Source organism: Pimephales promelas, chromosome 10 (genome assembly GCF_988280905.1).
Source record: "Pimephales promelas chromosome 10, fPimPro1.hap1.1, whole genome shotgun sequence".
Lineage (NCBI taxonomy): Eukaryota > Metazoa > Chordata > Actinopteri > Cypriniformes > Leuciscidae > Pimephales > Pimephales promelas.
This window is the reverse complement of record NC_142778.1, coordinates 5,456,611-5,478,084: the sequence shown is the minus strand read 5'-3', so window position 1 is coordinate 5,478,084 and position 21,474 is coordinate 5,456,611. Positions and strand designations below refer to the sequence as shown.

Sequence of the window (21,474 nt, the reverse complement as noted above, 5' to 3'; positions counted from 1 at the left end):
CCAGAGCTGAGATATCGAACCTCAAAAATTCGGCCCGAAAAAAAAACGACAGTGGTACCCCTTACGTTTTTTTTTTTTGGGCGAAAAATTAAGTTTCTCCAATCTTCCCAAAACTCTGGATTCTGATAGAGGGCCGTGAGACTTAGACCTGAGTGCAAAAATGGAGGCTCTAGCCCCTTCCAGAGCTGAGATATCGAAACTCAAAAATTCGGCCCGAAAAAAAAACGACAGTGGTACCCCTTACGTTTTTTTTTTTTTTGGGCGAAAAATTAAGTTTCTCCAATCTTCCCAAAACTCTGGATTCTGATAGAGGGCCATGAGACTTAGACCTGAGTGCAAAAATGGAGGCTCTAGCCCCTTCCAGAGCTGAGATATCGAAACTCAAAAATTCGGCCCGAAAAAAAAACGACAGTGGTACCCCTTACGTTTTTTTTTTTGGGCGAAAAATTAAGTTTCTCCAATCTTCCCAAAACTCTTGATTCTGATAGAGGGCCATGAGACTTAGACCTGAGTGCAAAAATGGAGGCTCTAGCCCCTTCCAGAGCTGAGATATCGAAACTCAAAAATTCGGCCCGAAAAAAAAACGACAGTGGTACCCCTTACGTTTTTTTTTTTTGGGCGAAAAATTAAGTTTCTCCAATCTTCCTAAAACTCTGGATTCTGGTAGAGGGCCATGAGACTTAGACCTGAGTGCAAAAATGGAGGCTCTAGCCCCTTCCAGAGCTGAGATATCGAAACTCAAAAATTCGGCCCGAAAAAAAAACGACAGTGGTACCCCTTACGTTTTTTTTTTTTTGGGCGAAAAATTAAGTTTCTCCAATCTTCCCAAAACTCTGGATTCTGATAGAGGGCCATGAGACTTAGACCTGAGTGCAAAAATGGAGGCTCTAGCCCCTTCCAGAGCTGAGATATCGAAACTCAAAAATTCGGCCCGAAAAAAAAACGACAGTGGTACCCCTTACGTTTTTTTTTTTTGGGCGAAAAATTAAGTTTCTCCAATCTTCCCAAAACTCTTGATTCTGATAGAGGGCCATGAGACTTAGACCTGAGTGCAAAAATGGAGGCTCTAGCCCCTTCCAGAGCTGAGATATCGAAACTCAAAAATTCGGCCCGAAAAAAAAACGACAGTGGTACCCCTTACGTTTTTTTTTTGGGGGCGAAAAATTAAGTTTCTCCAATCTTCCTAAAACTCTGGATTCTGGTAGAGGGCCATGAGACTTAGACCTGAGTGCAAAAATGGAGGCTCTAGCCCCTTCCAGAGCTGAGATATCGAAACTCAAAAATTCGGCCCGAAAAAAAAACGACAGTGGTACCCCTTACGTTTTTTTTTTTTTGGGCGAAAAATTAAGTTTCTCCAATCTTCCCAAAACTCTGGATTCTGATAGAGGGCCATGAGACTTAGACCTGAGTGCAAAAATGGAGGCTCTAGCCCCTTCCAGAGCTGAGATATCGAAACTCAAAAATTCGGCCCGAAAAAAAAACGACAGTGGTACCCCTTACGTTTTTTTTTTTTGGGCGAAAAATTAAGTTTCTCCAATCTTCCCAAAACTCTGGATTCTGATAGAGGGCCATGAGACTTAGACCTGAGTGCAAAAATGGAGGCTCTAGCCCCTTCCAGAGCTGAGATATCGAAACTCAAAAATTCGGCCCGAAAAAAAAACGACAGTGGTACCCCTTACGTTTTTTTTTTTTTTGGGCGAAAAATTAAGTTTCTCCAATCTTCCCAAAACTCTGGATTCTGATAGAGGGCCATGAGACTTAGACCTGAGTGCAAAAATGGAGGCTCTAGCCCCTTCCAGAGCTGAGATATCGAAACTCAAAAATTCGGCCCGAAAAAAAAACGACAGTGGTACCCCTTACGTTTTTTTTTTTTGGGCGAAAAATTAAGTTTCTCCAATCTTCCCAAAACTCTTGATTCTGATAGAGGGCCATGAGACTTAGACCTGAGTGCAAAAATGGAGGCTCTAGCCCCTTCCAGAGCTGAGATATCGAAACTCAAAAATTCGGCCCGAAAAAAAAAACGACAGTGGTACCCCTTACGTTTTTTTTTGGGGGGCGAAAAATTAAGTTTCTCCAATCTTCCTAAAACTCTGGATTCTGGTAGAGGGCCATGAGACTTAGACCTGAGTGCAAAAATGGAGGCTCTAGCCCCTTCCAGAGCTGAGATATCGAAACTCAAAAATTCGGCCCGAAAAAAAAACGACAGTGGTACCCCTTACGTTTTTTTTTTTTTGGGCGAAAAATTAAGTTTCTCCAATCTTCCCAAAACTCTGGATTCTGATAGAGGGCCATGAGACTTAGACCTGAGTGCAAAAATGGAGGCTCTAGCCCCTTCCAGAGCTGAGATATCGAAACTCAAAAATTCGGCCCGAAAAAAAAACGACAGTGGTACCCCTTACGTTTTTTTTTTTTGGGCGAAAAATTAAGTTTCTCCAATCTTCCCAAAACTCTGGATTCTGATAGAGGGCCATGAGACTTAGACCTGAGTGCAAAAATGGAGGCTCTAGCCCCTTCCAGAGCTGAGATATCGAAACTCAAAAATTCGGCCCGAAAAAAAAACGACAGTGGTACCCCTTACGTTTTTTTTTTTGGGCGAAAAATTAAGTTTCTCCAATCTTCCCAAAACTCTTGATTCTGATAGAGGGCCATGAGACTTAGACCTGAGTGCAAAAATGGAGGCTCTAGCCCCTTCCAGAGCTGAGATATCGAAACTCAAAAATTCGGCCCGAAAAAAAAAACGACAGTGGTACCCCTTACATTTTTTTTTTTTGGGCGAAAAATTAAGTTTCTCCAATCTTCCTAAAACTCTGGATTCTGGTAGAGGGCCATGAGACTTAGACCTGAGTGCAAAAATGGAGGCTCTAGCCCCTTCCAGAGCTGAGATATCGAAACTCAAAAATTCGGCCCGAAAAAAAAACGACAGTGGTACCCCTTACGTTTTTTTTTTTTGGGCGAAAAATTAAGTTTCTCCAATCTTCCCAAAACTCTTGATTCTGATAGAGGGCCATGAGACTTAGACCTGAGTGCAAAAATGGAGGCTCTAGCCCCTTCCAGAGCTGAGATATCGAAACTCAAAAATTCGGCCCGAAAAAAAAACGACAGTGGTACCCCTTACGTTTTTTTTTTTTGGGCGAAAAATTTAGTTTCTCCAATCTTCCTAAAACTCTGGATTCTGGTAGAGGGCCATGAGACTTAGACCTGAGTGCAAAAATGGAGGCTCTAGCCCTTTCCAGAGCTGAGATATCGAAACTCAAAAATTCGCCCCGAAAAAAAAACGACAGTGGTACCCCTTAAGTTTTTTTTTTTTGGGCGAAAAATTAAGTTTCTCCAATCTTCGCAAAACTCAGGATTCTGATAGAGGGCCATGAGACTTAGACCTGAGTGCAAAAATGGAGGCTCTAGCCCCTTCCAGAGCTGAGATATCGAAACTCAAAAATTCGGCCCGAAAAAAAAACGACAGTGGTACCCCTTACGTTTTTTTTTTTTTGGGCGAAAAATTAAGTTTCTCCAATCTTCCCAAAACTCTGGATTCTGATAGAGGGCCATGAGACTTAGACCTGAGTGCAAAAATGGAGGCTCTAGCCCCTTCCAGAGCTGAGATATCGAAACTCAAAAATTCGGCCCGAAAAAAAAACGACAGTGGTACCCCTTACGTTTTTTTTTTTGGGCGAAAAATTAAGTTTCTCCAATCTTCCCAAAACTCTTGATTCTGATAGAGGGCCATGAGACTTAGACCTGAGTGCAAAAATGGAGGCTCTAGCCCCTTCCAGAGCTGAGATATCGAAACTCAAAAATTCGGCCCGAAAAAAAAAACGACAGTGGTACCCCTTACATTTTTTTTTTTTGGGCGAAAAATTAAGTTTCTCCAATCTTCCTAAAACTCTGGATTCTGGTAGAGGGCCATGAGACTTAGACCTGAGTGCAAAAATGGAGGCTCTAGCCCCTTCCAGAGCTGAGATATCGAAACTCAAAAATTCGGCCCGAAAAAAAAACGACAGTGGTACCCCTTACGTTTTTTTTTTTTGGGCGAAAAATTAAGTTTCTCCAATCTTCCCAAAACTCTTGATTCTGATAGAGGGCCATGAGACTTAGACCTGAGTGCAAAAATGGAGGCTCTAGCCCCTTCCAGAGCTGAGATATCGAAACTCAAAAATTCGGCCCGAAAAAAAAACGACAGTGGTACCCCTTACGTTTTTTTTTTTTGGGCGAAAAATTTAGTTTCTCCAATCTTCCTAAAACTCTGGATTCTGGTAGAGGGCCATGAGACTTAGACCTGAGTGCAAAAATGGAGGCTCTAGCCCTTTCCAGAGCTGAGATATCGAAACTCAAAAATTCGCCCCGAAAAAAAAACGACAGTGGTACCCCTTAAGTTTTTTTTTTTTGGGCGAAAAATTAAGTTTCTCCAATCTTCGCAAAACTCAGGATTCTGATAGATGGCCATGAGACTTAGACCTGAGTGCAAAAATGGAGGCTCTAGCCCCTTCCAGAGCTGAGATATCGAACCTCAAAAATTCGGCCCGAAAAAAAAAAACGACAGTGGTACCCCTTACGTTTTTTTTTTTTTTGGGCGAAAAATTAAGTTTCTCCAATCTTCCCAAAACTCTGGATTCTGATAGAGGGCCATGAGACTTAGACCTGAGTGCAAAAATGGAGGCTCTAGCCCCTTCCAGAGCTGAGATATCGAAACTCAAAAATTCGGCCCGAAAAAAAACCGACAGTGGTACCCCTTACGTTTTTTTTTTTTGGGCGAAATATTAAGTTTCTCCAATCTTCCCAAAACTCTGGATTCTGATAGAGGGCCATGAGACTTAGACCTGAGTGCAAAAATGGAGGCTCTAGCCCCTTCCAGAGCTGAAATATCGAAACTCAAAAATTCGGCCCGAAAAAAAAAACGACAGTGGTACCCCTTACGTTTTTTTTTTTTGGGCGAAAAATTAAGTTTCTCCAATCTTCCTAAAACTCTGAATTCTGATAGAGGGCCATGAGACTTAGACCTGAGTGCAAAAATGGAGGCTCTAGCCCCTTCCAGAGCTGAGATATCGAAACTCAAAAATTCGCCCCGAAAAAAAAACGACAGTGGTACCCCTTACGTTTTTTTTTTTTGGGCGAAAAATTAAATTTCTCCAATCTTCCCAAAACTCTGGATTCTGATAGAGGGCCATGAGACTTAGACCTGAGTGCAAAAATGGAGGCTCTAGCCCCTTCCAGAGCTGAGATATCGAAACTCAAAAATTCGGCCCGAAAAAAAAACCACAGTGGTACCCCTTACGTTTTTTTTTTTTTGGGCGAAAAATTAAGTTTCTCCAATCTTCCCAAAACTCTGGATTCTGATAGAGGGCCATGAGACTTAGACCTGAGTGCAAAAATGGAGGCTCTAGCCCTTTCCAGAGCTGAGATATCAAAACTCAAAAATTCGCCCCGAAAAAAAAACGACAGTGGTACCCCTTAAGTTTTTTTTTTTTGGGCGAAAAATTAAGTTTCTCCAATCTTCGCAAAACTCAGGATTCTGATAGATGGCCATGAGACTTAGACCTGAGTGCAAAAATGGAGGCTCTAGCCCCTTCCAGAGCTGAGATATCGAACCTCAAAAATTCGGCCCGAAAAAAAAACGACAGTGGTACCCCTTACGTTTTTTTTTTTTGGGCGAAAAATTAAGTTTCTCCAATCTTCCCAAAACTCTGGATTCTGATAGAGGGCAATGAGACTTAGACCTGAGTGCAAAAATGGAGGCTCAAGCCCCTTCCAGAGCTGAGATATCGAAACTCAAAAATTCGGCCCGAAAAAAAAACGACAATGGTACCCCTTACGTTTTTTTTTTTTGGGCGAAAAATTAAGTTTCTCCAATCTTCCCAAAACTCTGGATTCTGATAGAGGGCCATGAGACTTAGACCTGAGTGCAAAAATGGAGGCTCTAGCCCCTTCCAGAGCTGAGATATCGAACCTCAAAAATTCGGCCCGAAAAAAAAACGACAGTGGTACCCCTTACGTTTTTTTTTTGGGGCGAAAAATTAAGTTTCTCCAATCTTCCCAAAACTCTGGATTCTGATAGAGGGCCATGAGACTTAGACCTGAGTGCAAAAATGGAGGCTCTAGCCCCTTCCAGAGCTGAGATATCGAAACTCAAAAATTCGGCCCGGAAAAAAAAACGACAGTGGTACGTACCCCTTACGTTTTTTTTTTTTGGGCGAAAAATTAAGTTTCTCCAATCTTCCCAAAACTCTGGATTCTGATAGAGGGCCATGAGACTTAGACCTGAGTGCAAAAATGGAGGCTCTAGCCCCTTCCAGAGCTGAGATATCGAAACTCAAAAATTCGGCCCGAAAAAAAAACGACAGTGGTACCCCTTACGTTTTTTTTTTTTGGGCGAAAAATTAAGTTTCTCCAATCTTCCCAAAACTCTGGATTCTGATAGAGGGCCATGAGACTTAGACCTGAGTGCAAAAATGGAGGCTCTAGCCCCTTCCAGAGCTGAGATATCGAAACTCAAAAATTCGGCCCGAAAAAAAAACGACAGTGGTACCCCTTACGTTTTTTTTTTTGGGCGAAAAATTAAGTTTCTCCAATCTTCCTAAAACTCTGGATACTGATAGAGGGCCATGAGACTTAGACCTGAGTGCAAAAATGGAGGCTCTAGCCCCTTCCAGAGCTGAGATATCGAAACTCAAAAATTCGGCCCGAAAAAAAAACGAATCTTTACAAATCTTTACAAATCTTTTTTTGGTGCGAAAAAATAAGTTTCTCCAATCTTCTTGAAACCCCAAAAATTTCAGGGGGCCGGCACGCTCGTCCGCCAACCCACGTCCGTTTGCCTACAGCCCAAGGAACGGAATGGACCTTTTTTTCGGCCTTGGACTAGCTAGAGTTACTGGAAACCGTCCTGCCAGTACTGTAAAAATACAAGAAAACACAGGATGCACACAGGAAACGACTCTAACATGAATGCATTGATTGATTCCTAGATTTATTTTCTTATGAATAAACAAATGTGCAATATAAAGGAAAAACCTTACAATTAAAGTTGTAATGTTATAATGTTCAAGTTTTTGTTCTAAAGATGCACACAGAAAATGACTCTAATATGACAAGATTGATTGAATCAAATATATTTAGTTTGTTACAAACAGAGTGCAATCTGTAAAACAAAAACCTCAAAATTATAGTTGAAATGGTATACTGCTGGAATTTTTTGAGCTTGAGAAAAAGCTTAAAGTATAGACCAACAAATGTTATGTTTATTAATTTATTTCATGTTGGTACATTTTTGGGAAGTACACCTGTTTTGACCAGATGTCCATTGGAATGGACAAAAAAAAAACACAATGAAAGCAATTATATATATAAAAAAATTGTCATTTGTTTTCATTTATAGAAACCTCATGAGCTGGGAAAATGTACTTTTATATTTTTCAGAAACTTGAAACATAATTCAGGTCTGAGGGGGTTAAATCATTTCAACTTCAACTGTTGAATAGAGATGTGGGATTTTCTGTGCTTCAGCCTCCAGATCAGGATCAGAACAGAGATTTTACAATGGGATAGATGAGTCCAATCAGAATGCTGGCATTCAGGACACACCCTCCAGAGCTCAGTCTATCACCATACTGGTCCAGCAGCTGCAGAGCAATCCCATTGGTCCATCCGAATCCCAACTATGCCAAAAGAACAAGAGTGAGAGTTTGGATTATCAGCTACGTTTCTTTGCACAACTCGTGTGGGACCAGATATATTCGCCAAATTTTAATAAGGGTAGGGTTTCAGCAAAATGCATCAGTATTTCTAGGTATGATATAAAGACTTTCCATAATACATCTTATGGAATGTATTCTATGAACTTGGAATTTGATGATCTGAGCTTCTATTAATTTGCCGTTTCTCTTCTCGACACTCTTTTGGTCCTCAGGGTTTTAAAAAAAAATTAGATTCTACATTTCAAGAATGGTTCTGCTGGTCTGAAGAACTCTAATTTACCCCTAATTCCTCCAGAGATTTAAAAACGTCTCCGAAGCACTGTGCCCAGCTCGGAAGCAGATTTATGAATTTGAATATGTAAATATGAACAGGCCATTAATACCTGAACTTCATACTCGCCACCACCTCCGGGCTTTCCATCACCGTTGACATTGTACTGTAACAAGAACATGGGGTGAAGAGAATTGCAGAGGAAAAGAGAGAGAGTGAGAGCGAGGAAGTTAAGTGAATACCAAGTCATAACGTATTAATTTCACAATCAACTTATTTAAGAAAGCAGCATTTCCATTAATATTTTACATTTTAATATCCATTTAAAGATGCGTGTCATTTGCATGCATCATTAGCCGGAAATAAAGGCTGTTCAGAATGGAATTTTAAATTGAGTACCAAGATGAGATCACATGACTAGCTGAATATGGTTTGCTTTTTTTCCCTTATTTCTACACTGGCATCAGCAACCGACAACTTTTGCATGATGCGGCATCCACACCACTAGGTGTCGGTGTGTTTGACGACTACTGTATAGAGTGCCGAAGTTACGACGTCACAGTACGTGGAAGTGAGTTAGTTCTTTAGCACTACCGGTTCCCTCGCTCTAAAGCCTATGGGATTTTTGAATAGGTTTTTAGCTAAATCACCTGAAATATGGTCTGTGGTGAACAAAGCCTCTAAATATTTTCACGTTTTGATCGATGACATAGAACACACAGTTATAACCTGTTTGTGGTTTTTTAAACTTCATTGTCTGCTCGTGTTTTTAAAAAACTTAATATAGGCTTCAAAATGTATACATTTTGGATTAACTTGTAAAGATTATCTTGACGTGTAAGGGTCACAACTCTTTGTTGAACACAGATCTTATTTTTTGCGATTTTCCAAAAGTCAATTGGGGAAATGCATAGCTTTTCAATCGAGGGAACCCATGCGCTGCCAGCTTCCGAGTTGTCCAACAAAGTGATGTCATCACTTCGGCACTCTATACATCACTTCGGCACTCTATACACACACACACACACACACCCACATATATATATGTTTTTGGACCAATGTAATGTTACATTGTATAGAAATTAGAAATTATAGGAAATAGGTATAGGTATAGAAATTGGAATTAAGAATTGTGAAATTTCACTGGTATCTAAACATTTTGTGGCTTGTTATTGGAATATAAAGTTAAAACTTTATTGAAGACAAATAAATTAAAAGCAACAACTCAAATAAAGAAAGCTCAAAAAGACAGACAAAAAGTTTTCCAGGAAAGTAACAGTATTCAGGTACAGAAATTAATGAAACGTAAAATAAAACCGCATTATGTTTACAGTTTAAATTAAAGTTACAAAAGTCAGTCAAGACAATGTCTTTTGTTTGATTAACATTAATGACAGAAAGCAGAAGGAATATTAGGCTGCTGTCACTTGAAGATCAAATGCAGAACCAATATACTGTTACAGACGCATTTTCTTTATTATCGTTTACGTTCAGTATTAAGACAAAACGACGCGTTTACGTGGATACTCCACAAGGAGAACATTTTGACATACTTTGTGTGAATTTTTTCAGACGCCGTGAAAGAACTCAAAAGAATTCGGTACTCGCAAGCTGTTTTCCGTGCGCTCTGTGTGTGTGAACGCACACAGAAAACAGCGCACTAGTAATGAATTGAGATTTGTCATCTTGCTTTTAAATCTGAATGGTTGAAAACTACTTAAAATGTTTAAACTGACCAAACTTAAAAACGCGCAAATCATCAACTTTCGTGATGATGCAATTTGACAGTTCCGCCAACTGTCTAGAGTCTTTTACGCTGGCCCGGTGCCATTGGACAGTCCTTACAATCGAGCCCTGGAGGGCACATGAATTTTACAGAACTAATAATGTGCACAGATAAATCATTTATAATAAACACTGCAATACATTAAATAAGAATTGTCCATTTTAATTTCATGGTGACGTTAAACAAATGCGGAAACTTATTAAAGCCAAACTGTAGAGAAGGACTGTATCCGAAATCGGCACCCATTCCAAAAAAATTGAATTTCACAATTACCTCCATTAATATAGTCACTGAATGAGTGAACGAAAATTAAGCGAATTTGGACACTGAATGCCCTGCGGACTGCATTTTCTGGCGATTCGCACAAATTAACTAAGTTTGGTGCATGGGTATTCTCTAGGAGCTAGCAAATGAGCGTTCATCAGATGGACATTCATTACTGTGGTGCATTCTGGGATCTAATGATGGTTTCAAACACTACTACAAATGGTTGTTCGTTCACTCAAATACTGCACTATATAAGAGTATAGAGGGAATTTTAGTGGACTTAACCTTCTCAAACATGGCCTCATATTTGATGTACGCCCGCCAGTTGGTCTGTATCCACCGCTGGGCCAAACTGAAGGCGAGCTCTTTAGCGTGGGCTGAATCGAGCCCATAGAGACCTGCAAAGACATGATGGATGGGCTGAGAAGTGAGTGGGTCATTTAAATGGCAAAACCACTGAGAATCATTAATCACATCTTAATAGTCACTTCCAAAACTCACAGACGAGATGTGACAGCAGGCAAATTGAATTTAAGAGAAAAATGTGATTTAGTTCACACATTGAACAGAATGAAGATTCTTGACACACTGCTTCAAGTTATAGCTGAAGTGGCTGATGTGCAAAATGATGCATTACAGCCCGCCTGTGCCTTTGGATGAACCGTACACTGCTGTCAGGAGTTGGAAGAGAACCAAACTGTTATTGTCTACACTATGATCACACTTTTTTCTAGGATGTTCTCTCCCAACCATTTGGTTTCCAGGATTTTCAATGAGAAAAATGCAGATCTTCATCTGCCACTTGATAGAAGCGAGCCAAATTCGGTAGATGCAAACAAATTTACATTACATGGCACCGTCCTCAAAAACTATGAACAAACTACATTAACAAAAATAATTTAAAAAATAGCTAACCCTAACCTAACAGACTACAGAGAGTTAGTTTACATGTAGATGCACAGTTACTTATTAGACCAGGGGTTCTGGTGTCCAATCTTCTTACTGGCTACCGGTTAATAGTAACCAATATCATGCGCGTTCTTAGAAGGGTGACCAGAAAATCATGCGCTCATACAATTAGCCTGGATGTTGCAAAAATGTTTGGCCCAACAGATGTAGCTCTTTATTTAATACTTTCTGTTCTATTAATAGGTCAAAGAACAACCCTGCCCACACACACTCATTACATAAGGCTAAACGTCACACTGCTTTGCATGAGCGAACAAGTGTGAATCACAGTGCCAGTTAGCAACCAGACTAAAGAGAAGTCTGACTATAAGGACAAATGGCTTCCGGATGGAGACAGTCAGGAATATGACTTCTGAAATAGTGCTCAGATCACATTGAGCCTAGTTAATGTCAGTTTGAACAAAAAGGTCAAATACGGACAAAAATACTGATGAATCATGTGCAATAAATGGACCCTATTTACTTTCTAAATACATTTTCTTGGTTTTAAGTTACATACAGTAGACTCACATAAAGCAATTTATACTATTTGGCAAATTAGGCAAGTACATGTGCAAGTACTCATAGTCTAAAATAAAGTGCAAGCACGTTTTTAATAGTTTTAGAAAACAATAATAGCTCTAAGAAAGTACTGGGTAATATAAAGTGAGTTAAAGTTAGGATTAGGGGAAGGTTCAGGTTTAGTGCCTTCTGGTTACAATAACTGGTTATTACCCAGTTATTGTAATAACTATAAAAAAGTACATAGTATGTACATGGGGGGGGGGGCAGGACTGTACAAGACTGTGCTACCTAAACATTTCGGTTAATTGAAATAAAGCTGAAATAAAATATAAATATAATTTGAAAAAACTTAAACTTGTTTCAGTTTATTACCCAACACTATCTCACGACCAATTCGTACGAATTCGACGCATGATTAAAAAGTGGCTAATTCGTACTAATTCGTACGACCTCACTCGTACTAATTCGTACGATTTGTCTAAACCCACGTGATGGTTAAGTTTAGGGGCGGGGTAAGGGGTAGGTCATTCGTACGAATTCATACGAATTGGCCAAATCGTAAAATATGTACGATTTAGCAAAATCGTATTAATTCGTACGAGTGAGGTCGTATGAATTGTTACGAATTAGCCACTTTTTAATCATTCGTCGAATTCGTACGACTTGGTCGTGAGATCGGGTTGTATTACCCAGTTATTGTAATAACTATAAAAAAGTACATAGTATGTACATGGGGGGCAGGACTGTACAAGACTGTGCTACCTAAACATTTCGGTTAATTGAAATAAATCTGAAATAAAATATAAATATAATTTGAAAAAACTTAAACTTGTTTCAGTTTATTGCCACCGCAACATTTCCATTCAGTTTAAGTTGAAACACAAACTTTTTTTTGTCAAAATGTAACCATTATATCGCCAAGCTCTTTATGTAAAATTGGATGTATAAATGTGTACAGATTTATACGCATTCATACAGTATACTTGTTTAGGGAGGTATTTTCTATACATTCTATATTAACCTCTGATGGCTTTAATTGTTTAAAATGTAAACTATGACCCAGTTTTAACATGTGAAAGTAGATATTATATGCATTAACATTGTGATTTTCTGTAAAGCTGCTCTGAAACAATGTGTATTAAGAAAAACACTATTCAAATACATATGACTTGACTTAATCTTGATTTTTGTGACTTTAAAGTCAAAATGAAAGCAAAGTAAGCGACCATATACCTTCTATAATCATGTGTTGAAGCGGAGGCCAGGCGTTGGGCATGTCCCACTGCTGCCCACTATCACTAAGAGAGGCGGGAACCCCGTTAGGATAGTCCAGTCCTCCACTAGCCTAAACATAGAAAGAGAGAAAGACAGAGAACGGTTTAAGAGAAGGTTTTTGAAACAGTGTGTAAAGAGTGCCATCTGCTGTTGAGCTGGGAACGCCAACCTCCCTCTTTGAATTTTAAAAATACTTATGAGATCTTTCATAAATCAATAGGGAACTGAGAAGTGAACAGTGGTGCTTCTCAAGAGGGAATATAACATATAAAGACATTGCAATATTAAGTTACTGTGAGTGTGCATGGAAGGTGCTAGCATTAGGTCAGACAGTGAGAAATCTAGAGCTTGTCTACAGGAAAGTAACATTGCATATGTTGTAGAAAGTATATAGTATAAAGTAGTTGTAGTATATACTTTATACAACATATGCAAGTATGCAAGTAAGTATAGTTGTATAAAGTATGCATATGTTGCGTCTATGCATCACCCACTCTTAAACGGTCAATAACTGACAATTTGTAATGTGACAGGCTCACTCTCAGATACTGCACGGCCTGATCGCCCATCTCCGGCTTCGAGTAACAGTGCGCCCAGAGAGGTGCCAGGTTCGATGGATAGAAGGACAGGTGCCGGGTGTCATTCAGCAGGCTGAAATCAAACCAGGCTCCTCTCTCTGCATCCCACAGTAGACTTTCAACCGCTTTAATTCTAGCAGAAAGTGCCTTCTCATAGTCCGCAGCCTTCTCTTCATTGCCTGCAGGAAACAAGATGTCAGAAAAAAGGGAGAAAAAAAAAATCCCAGAGGGCTTTTAGTAAAACACACAAACCACAGTGTTCATACACTGCTGCCTAAGGAAACTTAAAAAAGCATTCATCAAATATGTTTGGGGTCAGTACATTTTCTTTACTGTCGAAGTACGAATGCCTTTCAAGAACAGACTTTGCATTGTTACAAAATTATTATTTCAAATAAATGCTGTTCTTTTGAAATTTCCATTTCAAAGGTTTCCAGAAATATATACACGCAGCTCAACTGTTTATTTTAATTTACTGCTCAAGGATTTTATCAATATCAGAATGATTTCTGATTGATCATGTGACAACTAAAGACTGGAGTAATGATGCTGAAAATTCAGCTTTGTATTTTAATATATGTATTTTTGATCAAATGAGATCAGAGCATGAAAGGCTTTTAACCCTCTGATGGTCTTCGTTAGGAGTCACATCCTGAGCCTTGCCGGTCAGAAATGACCGGACACCAAAAAAAAAATCAAACTTTCTCCATCCCAGCAAAAACCAATGCCATTTATTTTTGTTCTATAATATTTATTCTTTTTAATTTAGTATTTTGAGACCATTTGATTGAATTTATTAATATTTATGCAATATTTATGGTCAATTTTTGCCATGGAAATATATATTTTTTTCTATATATATATGAAGAGTTCAGATGCAAAAGCCTCGAAGTGCCATTTGAAATTTTCTTCTAGAATGATCATTTTTATCAAGCTTGTATATTTAAGTTCAGTGATTTCACTTAAATGGCAATAATAATTACCTATTAATTGTTATTTAAGTGAAATTACTGAACTTAAATATACAAGTTTGATAAAAATCATCATTAAAGAAGAAAATTTCAAATGGCATTTAGAGGCTTTTGCATCTGAACTCTTCATATATATATATATATATGTTTCTTATATATTTATAAACGCTGTATTTTAGTTTAATATAGAGTCTCTAGGCCATCTGGTTACAGTAAAGAGAAAAAGCATAGAACCACTAGATGGCATGTACATCTCTATATGGAGAGGCCTGTGAATTCCCCAGCTGTTTATGAACACATTTACTTTTTTCTTTTGGTGGATATGAATATATATTTGAAACATACAAAAACGATTTGAAACAAAAACGATTTCTTAAGTTTTAGATTTTTTTTTTTTTTTAAATAGTGTTAAAAACTGTGACTGAAAATTGTGACTTTTGTTTTTTTTACGACCACTTACCATGCTCATCATGAACTCAATTTTTTTTGTGTGTTCACATTGATAATACCAGAAATGTCACCAAGTTTCGTAACATTCAGATGAAGCTGTGATTTTTAAAAATTCAAAACAGAAAATTATTTGGTCAGAAGAGACCAAGGACCATCAGAGGGTTATATATATATATATATATATATATATATATATATATATATATATATATATATATACTGTATACACTTAATGTGTGAGGTCTCTTTGGCATGTTTAATGTATATAAATGCATGTTAATAATTGTCAAAACAATATCTATGCATCATTAAATACATATTTGAGTGCTTAGAGAAGACCATCCTTAAAGCCTAATGAAGCTACTAAATTAAATATGAATTGATTAGATGAATTTGTTAACTACAGGTGATAGAGGAAATTATTCTTTGATTGATGGTTCAAATATTCGTCTATCTGCAATCTTCTGATTTAATAATGTGACCTATTAAAAAGATAAAAAGCTTGTCATTTAAGTTGTTTAAAATTCATTTTAAATTAATTACAATAATCAATTATACATTATCCCATTCTATGAATATTTGTTATATTATACTAATTATAATTGATTTACTAAAAATGAAAAAAAAAAAACATTGAGAATGTGTGCTAAATTCTAGGCCACAGGTTCAGCTGGACCCTTTCATTTTACTAAAGAATATTTATGAATATGCATATTTATTCAAATCAGGAGTGTGAGTATGTTTTTACTCTTTTACCCAGAATCCTGTGGAAGGAGGCCAGCAGACGCTCATTGCGGCACATGATGGCATTGAGGTCAGCAGGAAGGATTGAACTGGTCCGTGTGTCGCTCAGGGTGCCATTGTTTCTGCCTGTGCCGTCTATATACCAGCGAGAAGAGAAATCCCAGCCTGACTCTGCCCCAGATGTCAGTTCCATCCAAAGTCTCTTCTGAGCCTCTGTAATGCACGAGCAAATTCATATTCATCCGCATAAACACACACAATAAGGGAGACCCCTTATTATACTTTTTTGATGGTTCCTTTCATTTCCACATAATATACATTGCAGCATCACCTAATTTCTCACAGAGTCTGAAATGGTTCGAACCAGGATTCAGTCTCTCTAAACCCCTCCTTCCTGTGAGCCTACTCTGCTCTGATTGGTCAGGAGGGTACAGTGTTGGAGAGCGGGTCAAGGAAGATGCTGTCAGCCAATGAAGACCATAGGCTGGCTTTATGCAGATTTGTTACATTGGTTTTCAGTAATTGTTGCCAACTTAGCACTTCATTGCTAGATTTAGTGACTTTTTAGAGCCTTTTCTGCAACTTGAAAAAAAAATAAGACTAAGAAAGTGCCTAGCGACAAATATAGCAACTTTTTGGACTGCTGGAACTTGTGAACTTGTGTATGACAAAATATGTAAATGAGAAGAGCTTTATTGGACATTCTGCAATATTATATTAAAATACAGTATGTGAGCATGGATTAGGAGAGAAAACATGCCGACAACAGGAGCATGACGTCTTTTAGCTCCAAGAACTTATTGGAATGGTATTTTAATGTAGTTAAAAAATATATATATAAGCATAATTTACACAGAAAATATGGTACTTTTTGAAGTAAATAAATTCAAAAATATCCCCAAAATAAAAAAAACACCATAAATGGATAGACAAAACTTTATCGAAGACAGTGATATAACATTTATAATAAATAAAAATTAGGATCACACCTGAGTCCTCTGTGCCCACATTTGTCCACAATTACAGGGTTAAGGGATATAAAGTGAATACGGTTTGAGGGCTAACAACTTTTTGAACAGGCTTTAGCTTTTTTCCATTGAAAATAGTTGGCAAAAGTGCTGACGACATTTCAGGTAATTCTAAATTGAATTCTTTTTTTTCTTTTTTTTTGTGAGACAACTCCATTTATTAAGCACTTTGAAACTTTGCAGACCTTTATATTCAAAAACAGCTATATTACACACTACATGAAAGGTAATATCTGAAAAAGCATAATAGGGGCATTTTGAATAGATATTATACACCAAAACAAAAATCTATTATCTACTCGCCATCATTTTGTTCCAAATCTGTATGAGTTTCCGGTAACACTATTTTAAGGTGACTCAGTAACACGTAGATACATTTTACTACTAGTAATAACAGTGAATTATGCATAATTACAAGTAAGGTAATCCTAAACAATCCCTAACTGCAATTTATTGTAAGTACATACACAACTTGAATGATGATTCCTGAATTCCTACCTGTTGACAGACCCTCAGCCAGTTCAACATCATCACTGTAGGACTCAGGCCTGCAAATAGTCATAGTCACAAATGTTTTACTTTGAGAATCCCAGTATTAAGAAAGACTGTTATTAGATTTTTTTATTACCACAATGAGAATTGGGGTATATGCCGTCTTAAATTAAAGCTGCTTTAGTAAACAACAAAATATTGTGTTAAATGTTTTATGCTGGATCATTATGGCTAGCTAAAACCATAAAATCCTTTACTTTTCTTGTTCTTTTAGTTTAACATGATGTTCTAAAAATAACCCATAGACATTTAAAAATTAAAAATAAATAAATAAAAACAAACAATACTAAACCTTTAACTAAAAATACATTTAAACCAGAAAATAACAATTATAAAAAAGTAAAAATGATTACATAGTATTATTTAAAACTATAATAGTATTTCAATGCTACTAAAATAACAACAAAAAAGTATATATAATATATATATATATATATATATATATATATATATATATATACACACACGCACTTAAAACAAGATTTAAAACGATAAAAAACTACTAAAAATATATAAAACAATGAAATGACTAAACCTTTAACTAAAAGTAAAATTAAACCTGAAAAAATAAAGAATAATTCAAAGTATTATTAAAACTAATGCTACTAAAATAACTATTTTAGTCAAAACAATTATCTAAATTATCACAACAAAGTTGTGGGGACTGGCAGATTACATTAACCCATATACTGTAATCATAAATACAAAAAAAAATGCATTATTGTAATGAGAACTTTACATAATAATAAAGAAATAATGGACCAATTTGGTTATATATCTATGCAAAAGAAGAGTTCTTATTTTTTCATTTAGCTTTAGGGGAGACCGCGAGTGTTAATGTATGGTCTCACCTGGGTCTGTCCACCGGTACATTATATTGATTCAGAATGTGGGTCAGTCCATTTATCGCCACAACACGAGAGCGATTCTCCATCCAAAAGCTGTACTCTCTCTCCAGTGCTGGCAAAACCTGCCTAAACACACACACACAGCGCTCATGCGGTGCAGAGGTGTTGTTCAGAGCGCTTGAGCGCAACACCTCAATATTCAACAGCCCTGCAGGAAGGCAATTTAGCAGGAAAGGTTACCCGAGGAAGTCTTTGTCTCTGGTGACCTCATAGAAGCTCTCCACCATTATGGGAAGGAAGGGAGGCTGACTGCGCCGCTCGTAATAAACCCGACCGCCGTTTGGGACAAAGCCGTATCTAAATGGGGGTGAAGGGATAATATTTAATAAAATTCATTATTACTACAATTTTAATTTAATTGAGCAATTAAATTTCACAAACTGAGGCAATATTTAGTTAAACCAAAAAAAAAATCATAATGATTATGATGTGAGGATGAATAATGAGTGCCAGAATTTCAAGTGAAATGTTTAGTTGTACTGTGTTGAAACAAAACTGCTGTGTGAAGTTTTTGCACAGCATTTAATAGACTGTTAAAAACGTGTGTGTGTGTACCTTTCCACAAGGAACACGAAGTTCAGAATCATTCCTCGAGCCGTTTCGGTCATCTCAGACAAAAGGAGGCCATTTAATACCCAATATGAGTCCCTGGAGAGCAATATATGAGCAATAACAGTGATACTGGCATTAGCAAGTACCACTAATCATTGTGCAAATACACTGAACAAAATTATAAATGCAAGACTTTTGTTTTTGCCCTGATTTTTCATGAGCTGAACTCAAGAATCTAAAACTTTTTCTATTTTTCATTTTCTTTTACAAATCTGTCTAAATCTTTAGGATGATCTCAGCAAAGGAGAAGTGCTCATTTACACACATTTAGACATTTGTGAACAGTATTTGAGAGAAATATGCCTTTTGTGAAACATAGAAAAAGTCTTATGGTGCATTCACACCGGACGCGAATATTCATTTCATTTAATCATTTAGCTGACTATAGCATAGCGCGAATGATTTCAATGTTAAGTCAATGCAAAGACGCGTTACGCGCGTAAAAAATTCCTGCGGCGCGACTATGCCTCATTCGCGCATCAATTTTGTGCGAATTGACCGTCTGGCGCGTTAAGCGCGAATGATTTAGTTAGTGCTATTTGTACATTCACGCGTTTGACGCGAATTCGCGTTCAGTGTTCTTGTGTTTATGTATTTGGTAAAGAGAGAAACTAACCAGTAATAGAGTTCCCTAAAGCGGCCTCCGGGCACGACGACTGGGTGTGGGGTGAAAATCTGCGAGTACATCTCTGGATGGTCTCTGACATCATCACGGATCTGCACAGCCATGAATACAGTAATAAGACAAATATTATTGAAGTTGTAATTAAAACAGATATTGATTGTATCAATATTATTGGCTTTTCTGCTAAAATTACATTTCTCTGTTATCTGACATTACTTAGTAATTGTGAAATTTAATAGCAATTACTTTAAAGGACAAGTTTGGTATTTTACAACTAAAGCCCTGTTTAAAGATTGTTTCTGATGAAATAGAATGGTTAAGAATGTTTTTTAGACAAATGCTGCCATCCCGAGAATTTTCAGTTTCTGTGGTTGGAAACGGAAATGGGGTTGTTTGTATTCTTTCTGTAGTCTTATGCAGTCGCGGTTTCGTAGGCTACACTATACAAGTGGTTTGCTTGCAATTGGCAAAGGTGCATTATCGCCACCAACTGGGCTGGAGTGTCTATAATTCACGCTCTCAACGGAAGAATGTACGGTTGTGAGGCGTTCGGAAAAATAGGTCTACAGTTTTACAACGAATGGTAAAAAACCTGTTGGAAAGCAACCTTTGCAGCGATTTTTGTGTGAGCATATCACTGAACACCCAGACCACTCTGTGAGTTTTATGTCTTTGTAAACTAAAGTTTTATGTGTTTTATGAAGGATTGTTCCTGTGCCCCTATGATACCATTGTAGAGGTGGGGGACAGCAGCATTTGTCTAAAAAAAAAAAATCTTAACCATTCTATTTCATCAAAAACGATCTTAAAACAGGGCTTTAATTGTAAAATACTGAACTTGTCCTTTAAGTGTTTTAACACTTTTTTTTTTTCAGCTGTATTGTACATTGTTGAAAACCAATATTTACCTTTCGACCAAGGGACTTCCACAAACCGTGCAGTTCTTCAGCCCAACTGCGATATTTTGAGTCAGACACCTTGGATAAGAATTTTGGTCTGTGGAACAGGAAATATTCACATTTAAAGCCTTTTTCGCACAACTTATTTTTTTCAGTGGAAAACAAAAGAAGTAATTTTACAGAATGTCCTGGCTGCTCTTTCCATATACTTTAAGTAAATGTTGACTGAGCTTTCAAACCATGCAAAATTACTAGAAAAATCATAGACTTGAATGACATGAGTAAGTAAATGAAAGAATTATCATTTTCAGGTAGAAATACTATTGTTGTATCAAGACAACTCATTGTCCACACAAAACATTCTTACTTTGAATGCCAGTCTGGAGGAGTCCACGGCTCAAACTCCTTACCCGGCTCTTCAAAGTATGTTTGCAGGAACTTCTGTAGCTCTGTGGATGGGACAGTTTGGTTTGGGAACCCTGAGGTCAGATTTGCAAACGCCTCCACAACGACCTCTGTGGGGAAGCAGGGGAATAGCACAAGAATTAAAGCACAGTGCTTTTCTGATGACGAGCTTCAGAACAAATCAAACGTGTTTGACTCACCAGGAGCTGTAGTCAACTTCATATCTACAAAGTACTTGTCATCATCAAACAGTTTAGCCATCTGGACCTGTCGCAGGATTTCTCCTGTGCAGTAGATCAGACTGGTGGCAAACAAACATGTCAGGCGATGCACCAGAGTAACAGGGTGGTGTGTCTGGGACTCACGGGTTAAACTCATAAAAAACAAGATCAATAACATTCTGCTCTTCCTGAATGCGGAGAAGCTGAGCTTTGAACCCTTATTAAACACTCCACCTGCTTTATCATGGATTCAAAGTTCAGCCATAATGAGAATACCATCTGGTGGCTGTTGAAGTCTTCATAATAAAAACAACAAATCATTTCACATAAGCCATGGAGCAAAAAGAGTCATTCAAGTGTTTACGTGCACACATCAGTCACCAATTTATTCGGCTTAATATTTAATGGACTCTTCTCATTGGATAATTCACAAAAGCTATTCAGATTACAGAAATGAAGCCTTGCTCAAGAAGATAGTTTATGGGAACTAACCTGTCACAAGGTGCCAGAAGCATGTCGCCGGAAGAGAAAAGGATGGATGAAAAGATCGTCACAATTAAGCAGTGCATCTTGGTGAGCTAAATGAAGTATTAGTAAACAGAATCCTGAGTTTTAAAGCTCTGTGCTCGGTTTATCAATGATTAGGGCGTTATAGGTCAGTTTAAAAGTGATTCTAACGTGGTTAATCATTTACAGAGCATAATAAACCTAGTCTGTACAT

The 21,474-nt window shown here is 37.6% G+C and overlaps 1 protein-coding gene across 1 annotated transcript; it reads right to left on the bottom strand.

Moving 5' to 3' along the window:
- Positions 1-6,968: 6,968 nt before the first annotated feature.
- Positions 6,969-21,411, bottom strand: treh (trehalase (brush-border membrane glycoprotein)). Its single transcript, XM_039647473.2, has 15 exons — positions 21,246-21,411; positions 20,733-20,833; positions 20,495-20,642; positions 20,137-20,224; positions 19,220-19,320; positions 18,547-18,639; positions 18,172-18,288; positions 17,935-18,057; positions 17,030-17,079; positions 15,516-15,716; positions 13,300-13,517; positions 12,719-12,830; positions 10,298-10,410; positions 8,072-8,125; positions 6,969-7,649 (listed from the first exon to the last, which is right to left on the bottom strand). Exons 1-15 carry the CDS (start codon positions 21,320-21,322, stop codon positions 7,512-7,514), a joined length of 1,734 nt encoding a protein of 577 aa, XP_039503407.2. The 5' UTR covers positions 21,323-21,411; the 3' UTR covers positions 6,969-7,511.
- Positions 21,412-21,474: the final 63 nt, after the last annotated feature.